The 7,070-nt window shown below is 34.2% G+C and overlaps 1 protein-coding gene across 2 annotated transcripts; it reads right to left on the bottom strand.

The window, feature by feature from the left end:
- Positions 1-1,429: 1,429 nt before the first annotated feature.
- LOC103496343 (uncharacterized) lies at positions 1,430-6,559 on the bottom strand. 2 transcript variants are annotated; one of them, XM_008458169.3, is made up of 11 exons: positions 6,357-6,559; positions 5,024-5,269; positions 4,580-4,792; positions 4,281-4,361; positions 4,122-4,208; positions 3,951-4,046; positions 3,792-3,845; positions 2,616-3,673; positions 2,056-2,104; positions 1,895-1,934; positions 1,430-1,773 (listed from the first exon to the last, which is right to left on the bottom strand). In XM_008458169.3, exons 2-11 carry the CDS (start codon positions 5,264-5,266, stop codon positions 1,622-1,624), a joined length of 2,073 nt encoding a protein of 690 aa, XP_008456391.1. In that variant the 5' UTR covers positions 5,267-5,269; positions 6,357-6,559; the 3' UTR covers positions 1,430-1,621. The 2 variants fall into 2 exon arrangements, with proteins under 2 accessions (XP_008456391.1, XP_050935573.1); XM_051079616.1 differs by lacking the exon at positions 6,357-6,559 and having other exon boundaries at positions 4,580-4,822; positions 5,024-5,173.
- Positions 6,560-7,070: the final 511 nt, after the last annotated feature.

The raw sequence follows: 7,070 nt of genomic DNA, 5'->3' as shown, positions 1-7,070 counted from the left end.
AAATACAAAATTATTAGTTTGCAGTCTTTAATAATCCTCTTTTATAGTGATTTGATATTGAAAAGTTATTTAAGGATGATCGGGTCATTCTTATAGGCCTACTTGTGACAAATATCCAGAAAATCGATTGCTTCTTACCAAGAGCACGATCAAGGAATACGTATTATTTGTGCTTACTTGGCCAGACTAATCAACTCAACTATTTTAAAGAACAATATTTACTTTGTACACATGGAATTGACTTTTTGCGGATCATGATTATACATATATACATACACATATATTTATGTGTGCCCATTATATTTTTATTTAGTTGAACTCCAGATCAAATTAGTGTTAAAAAATTCTAAAAAGTATGTATGTAGTTAAATTTTAATAGTGGAACAAAAAAACAAACAAAAACGGGAATAAAATAATTAGGAATTTGTTCTTTTAAAACATTTTCTAGCTAGAATTAATGAAAATGAAGATATGCTATTTGATGATCTTTAAAATTGGAGTAACTGAACATGAGATTGTCGAAGAAATGTGGTGGCATTTCATTGACTGCTAAAATAACGGAGGATTCAATTAAAAGAAATCATGATAGAGAAAAATACAAAACTACACTAGGGGAAAAAATGAAATTCAAGAAGAAAAATAAGAATCAAAAGTTTTCATTTCTTTTTTTTTTTACATTTTATTTATCAATGTTGCTGCACAAAAATGGAGTGGATTAGTTGTTCATTATTGAAACGAAAGAGAAGAAAAAGAGAACAATGCAATCCATATTATATTAAAAATCGGTAGAATTATTGAATAAAAAAATTTAAATACAAAAATAGTACAAAATAAAAAGATATTTTCAAATATAACAAAAAATTAAAATTATTTACAAAATATAGCAAACTGTATCAATAGTCCATTCAAAAAAATTTTTTGTTACATTTTGTAAATAGTTTCAATTTTGTTTTTGCTATCAATAAAAATTACTCTATAAAAAATAAATTATTCAGAATTCAAAATATTGCATCAACTCAACTCTATACTCCGGACATCAACTCAACTCTATGCTCCAAACATACGAACTCACCCAAGACAACTTTGCACCCTAATATGACGCAAAATATGAACTCCAACATGATATATGAAATTCTCAAATCCTATTCCAACCCAGCACCCAAACAATCCCTTAGTCTTCAAAACCGGAGACAAAAAGGGCAATTTTTTTTTCTTTGGTTTGTTTTGTTTAGATTTCAAGTTTTAGGCCAAACTTAAAAGATATTTAATAAATCTATGAGTTTAAGTCTGTATCTAACAAGACCCTAAAAGAATAATTTTCAGAAACTTCTAATGTCAAAATAATTTTGATTAAGAATTCAGGTGTTTCTTAAAAAACTATATTATAAAATTCCCTCAAAAAGCAAGCATAAAACTTGAAACAAAATAATGAACAAAAATTAAAATCAAATAGCACACGGAAACAACACTTACATACAACCCTCCCTCATCTTATTTGCATAAACATGCTTATGGAGACAACTTTGTTCAAATACCGAATTGTGTAGTCTAAACCAACTTGTATACTATATATAATACATAGTGTACACGTTTTAGTTTACAGTTGAATGTGTTCTTCAATCTACGAGGCATTGCATGTTTCAAGGGTAGATTTCGCAAGCCACAATAACCCAGGATCATTACGCTTCAGAACAAGGAATGTTTCTGCCTTCCCTATTTCATCTAGCAATGCATCTTCAATGAAACCTATCAAGAACAGGATCTCCAATGCAGCTGCATTTAAAAATATACAACAATTCATAAAACTAATCATACTAATTTATAATGAAATTAGTTGGTTTTCCTTTCGTTTCTTTAAGTATTTGCTGAATATGGATGAACATACAAAACTAACCTTTATAGTTGGCAACATTCTTTTGGATAATGGGATTAGCCTGTAATGCATCCATTTATTAGCTCAAGAAAACGAGAGAGAGAGAGAGAGAGAGAGAGAGAGAGAGAGAGAGAGAGAGCATGTAGAGGGGAAGGGTGGGGGGTGGAAGTTAATGGTCTTGCCTTGCGAAGCTTTCTGTATTTCATTTCATCAGGGTGTTCAATTACATTCCTGCAGAAGAGAGGAATTTCAGTCTTAACAATTCACCATTGAAGATTGTAAGGACACTAGTTATGGTATTAGTAGGATTATTAGTAGAAAATAAGTATGGTGATTAGGAGGGTCATATATGTAATTACATAGTAAGTTTGTAAGAGCTTTTAGTTATACATAATGCAGATGGGTTGAGAGCTGAAGAATTGTTGAGATTTCCTTTGGGGAATTTGGGAGAGGATTCTCAATCCTCTAGAATGTGCTGAGGTATATTGTATTTTCTTTATTGATATTGCAATATATATTTCTATCTTTTAGACTTTTAGTGTTCTTGTTTTTTTTTTTTTTTTTTTTTGTGTGTTCTTGAGTGTTCTTGTTAGGAGGTACATAACAAAGATCAAATCATAATGATCAGTTGCAAAAATGATAGCAGAGTTTGAAGTCATAATCAGTTGTGCCTAAGAACAAGTAGATGAAAATCGCCATCAAGAATTGAAAGCACAAAAAGAAAAGGAATGGTAGAACTTACTTAACAATCTTGAACAGAGTTTGAACAACTGCTGAAGATTCAGAAGGTTTAACTTCAGCCAGCAGCTTTGTGATAGCCTCACGCAATCGGTTGCAAACAACAGAAACAGAGTCTTGTATTCTTTGAATTTCTTGGTCATCAGGATCGAGCTGGTCAACAGCCATTTTAGAAGAATCCACCTGATGTACCAAGCCTTCATCAGGGTCAGGCTCTATCAGCATTGGTTCCTCTCCTTGAATGGTATCATGCTTTTTACAGTTTATGCTTAAATGGGATTGGTTTGTCACTAAGCCAGCTTCTAAACAATCAGCCTCGTTGTGTCCAGTGGCCCTTCCAGACCCCAAAGTGTTCACTTTCTCTCCCAAGGCATCTGGATCAGTTTCAACTACCATTCTTTGGGAAGTGTTGCAATCCAGGTTTTGCATTCCTTGAGAGAAATGGTCTGTGTCAATTACTTTACTGTTAGAAGAGCTCCCCATATCATCAATATCTGGTTCTCCATACAACTTTGTGGCTTCCAACAATCTGCTGTTAGTAGCTAGCACAGGATGCACTTCTGTGCTGCTCAAATCTGTTTGAACTACCAGGCTTTTAATGAATCTTGGTTCACATTCAGATTCTAAGTTTTTGCTCCCTATAGAATCATCAGAAGCAGGTTCGAGCTTGCTCTTATGATTAGAACTGTTGTTGGAATCAAGTCCAAGCATGTTTTGATCATTGGAGTTGCCATCCGAGTCAGGATCAAGCTTTGGATAAGCACTGTCGTCTGGATCAGGCTCCAGTTTGTTTTGGTGATTAGAACTATTGGGATTAGACTCTGCACTTACTGTAGGCACTCCTGAACTGTAATCTGAAGTGTTTGTCATACGGTGATAAGCAGCAGCAACTGAAGCTGCACGGGCATTAACCAGCTGATGCGACATACTTCCACCAAGCTTCTGAGAGACACCGAAACCATCTTCAACATCGTCTTCTTCATGATATTGGGAATACTTCATTCCAGTCAAAGTGTGGCTTTTCGATCTTGTCCAATCTAAAGCAGCAGCCTCCTCATTAAGCTAAGAAACATCAAATTAAAAAAAAACAACCCAATTAAGGAATACTAATGAACACAAAGCAAGTACCGTCCATACAGCAATTGATGGAAAAACGACTCCTAATAAAAAACATTATTACCTGCTTATCCAAAGCATAGAAGTTGGCGTCGTGCTCAGAAAAAATCATGTGTGCCTAATTGTAAATCAGAAAGAGTTCAGGAATTCACTCAGACTTAAGTACCATGTACTATTAACCTCGGCATGTATAAATATGAAAAACAAAGCAAAGAGAGCTCACAAGTTCGTGGAGTAATGTCTTCTTAATACTTTCATATTTTCTGAAGCCCTTCAGGTCATCTGTACGAAGTCGCAGGGATATCTCCTCTCCATGGTTCTGATCAGAAATTATAGTAAAATCAAATTTGGAGAATAACATACTTAAGTTTTCTGCACACTAAAGTAACTGTACCTTGTTAAAGCCAAGAATACATTTAGGGCTCACACCAACATAGCCAATAGGGGCCATCTCAGTCATAATTCCCACGCGCCAATGATGCTAAAAGAAAGCCAATCACCAGGTTATTTATTGTTAATCATATGTTACATCCACATTAAGACATTTCTTTACCTTGTTCATGATTGCAACAATACCGGGGTCAGCAGCAAGCATATGCATTCTTTTCAAAGCTTCTGAAGCTGAAGGGTTTAGCTACAGCCAAAGAAAGAGTGTGCCATTGAACATCAGATCAAGACATTTGGATTAATGTAAGTCTCACAGCTGAAGGAAATCTCAAAAGAAATACAGTTCAAAAACAATATTTAAGAGCAAATCTGTATCCAGATTAAAGGGCATAAACCCTGCAAGGTGCAATCCTGCTACCAATATAAAATTATTAAATTAAAACTAAAGAGCACAAGAAAAAGCACCTCAATTCCTGGAATTTGAAGTGTCCGAAATTCACAAAATACATAGGGCCCTTCTGGTAGTTTCAGCACACCCCGAGGCTTACTCGACATTCGTTGTTTCAATCTTTTCTCTTCTTCATCGAACCCAACAATTCGTTCATTTTTCTTAGCATTGTTCAAAACTTCATCTACCTCATTCTTAGAGACTCCCATCATTCTGATAGGCTTGTTGTCCTGAAGCAGTCAGAGCTGATAGTCAGTTGCCTACAAAGAGTAGCACAATGACAGTTTTTGCAACAGAGAAAGGAATTGTTCCGTACAGATCAAAAAAGCAAGCTGTATAATAAGAACTTCATGTGCATCAACTATATACTATAGCTGGTAATGCATAAGAAAAATAAAAAGGTGGCGGTGGTGCCCAAGATAAAACAACCAACTTTATAGAAATAAGAAAATGAATTGCACCTTAAAAATGGAAAACTTTTGCAGTGCCAAGCAACCATCTTCATCTGAAAATGGGTATAACATTTTCGAGCTTTTGCTGGAAAATTGTGGGACTATGAGCCGCATGGTATCTGCTTTAACTTCAGTTATTTTTAACAGCTCCTGACCAAGGTCTCTAAGAGTAGAATCTGAACTGATTTCCACCATATACTTTGTTCCCCTCCATAGGACGGGTATATTATAAATGATGTGTTGCTGCTCCATTTTCTCCCAAAAGAAATAACAAACTTTTATTAGGACACTCAGTATACATTGAATAGAAAATTTAGATTGTCAAAGCAAAAGCTTCTCCTTCTCATCTTAATAAGAATCTGGAAGCAAAAGATGGATATATTAACTAGGTAATGCTAGTTTGCAGAAAACCAGTATGGATTTATGAAGATAACAGAAGAAAACTTAAGGTCGTCCCATCAACCGAACCCAATGCAATTTAACTATTTGCAAGCGGAAATATTTCATGGTGCTGCAAATAAACTGTTTGCTAATAAAGTCAGACTGCAACCTCAAGGTTTTGCATAACCGAAGCAGTAAGTTACCACAAATTAACAGCATTTGAACATAAACTAAAACATGTAAAATTATGCAGCTAGGACTGCTAACAAAAAACCACTTTTAGTCTTGTAACTCTTCTACGCTTTAAATTCCTAACAATTTAGCCCCTATAGTGAAAACTGTTGTTATAATCCACTGAGATCTCTTCCTATACATTAACAAACTGATTAGAGACCAAATTCCTTAAGAACAAAGACTATGTCCTTGCACTAATAAAGATTGACACTTAATTTGATAGATTTTTTCCCAATAGCTTCAATTGTTAAAAATTTAGTAGTAGAGGAGCAAATCGTTACTTCCAAGAAACAGAAGTGTTTTTTATCCTGCTTAGAATACGAAAACTTTTAACAGAAAACAACTAGAAATTTGAAGAAAAATTGATTTTAGATAAAGGAAGTTCATCATCGACCTATTAAAAAATCCCCAAAAAATTCTGCCTCCCTGTATGCGAAAAGGTGAAACCCCGCTCTCGCTCTAACTATTCCTAAACTCATGAAAACAAATTAACAACATCGAACCTACGATGTTACAGTTGAACAATCCGATTGTTACTCGAAGAAAATTCCAAATAGAACAATACATTCTCCACAAAATCAAAAGGCGACGATAACAATTACCAAACCCTACCAATCTAATACAACTCATTCACCAATTGTATTCCGTCCAGAAACAAAACGAAATCAAGACCACAGGCTTAAAAATTTGGGAACAGGACAATTTTTTTAGGCCATGGACGACTTACCAGAAGAGTTGGGTGTCTAATGTGCTGAAAGAGTAGCGATGTTTGCTGAGAATTGCTTCGATGAGAAAAAAGAAGAGATTGATAAGCGTTGGAAAATGAAAATGGAGGTCAGGGCGGCAATTTAATTGGACGGAGATTGGATGAGGAATGACGACGACCCCATTGTTACGGTTGTTCAACGCATTACGTGTGCGCTGGCGTGTGATTCCAAAGGAATGTACCATTAAAATTTAAAATCAAAGTTTATTTCTTAAAAGTTGGAACACGTTTTTACTTACTAGAAGAAATGTTAGAACCAGAGCAGTTAGTAAGGGCAATTTGTTTTAACTTTTAGTTCGCGTTCCCTTATCAATAAAAACACAATTCGAGTCGAGATGATAACAACGTAACAATGTTGAATTGAATTCGTAATAATTATAAGTATTATACTAAAAAATGTAAATTGATACATATATCGAAGTAGTAGACCTAGAATTATTAACGAACCAAACTTGGGTTGATTTTTCTTTATCCATCCAACCGTACTCTCCCAAATGAGTGAATATGTAAAATGCCGGTTTAAGTAATAAAATCGAAAAAAGGAATATTTTCAAATACGTCATTGTCCCATTATATCATTAGTAAAAATAGAATTTTGTTTTATTTATAAATAATTGAATTCATTTTCTATATTTAAATATTACCTTTATTTTTTTTAACAATATTTTGAAGATA

This window comes from Cucumis melo, chromosome 11 (assembly GCF_025177605.1).
Source record: "Cucumis melo cultivar AY chromosome 11, USDA_Cmelo_AY_1.0, whole genome shotgun sequence".
Taxonomy (NCBI): Eukaryota; Viridiplantae; Streptophyta; class Magnoliopsida; order Cucurbitales; family Cucurbitaceae; genus Cucumis; species Cucumis melo.
Note: the sequence above shows the minus strand (reverse complement) of the source record. Positions and strands in the feature narration are given on the sequence as shown.

Excerpts from the sequence above, each read along its gene's own strand:
- LOC103496343 (XM_008458169.3), bottom strand. The coding sequence starts at position 5,266 with ATGGAGCAGCAACACATCATTTATAATATACCCGTCCTATGGAGGGGA. Across the intron at positions 2,105-2,615 it reads ACTCTGTTCAAGATTGTTAA|GAATGTAATTGAACACCCTG; the intron begins GTAAGTTCTACC and ends TCTCTTCTGCAG. Across the intron at positions 1,774-1,894 it reads GAATGTTGCCAACTATAAAG|CTGCATTGGAGATCCTGTTC; the intron begins GTTAGTTTTGTA and ends TTTTAAATGCAG.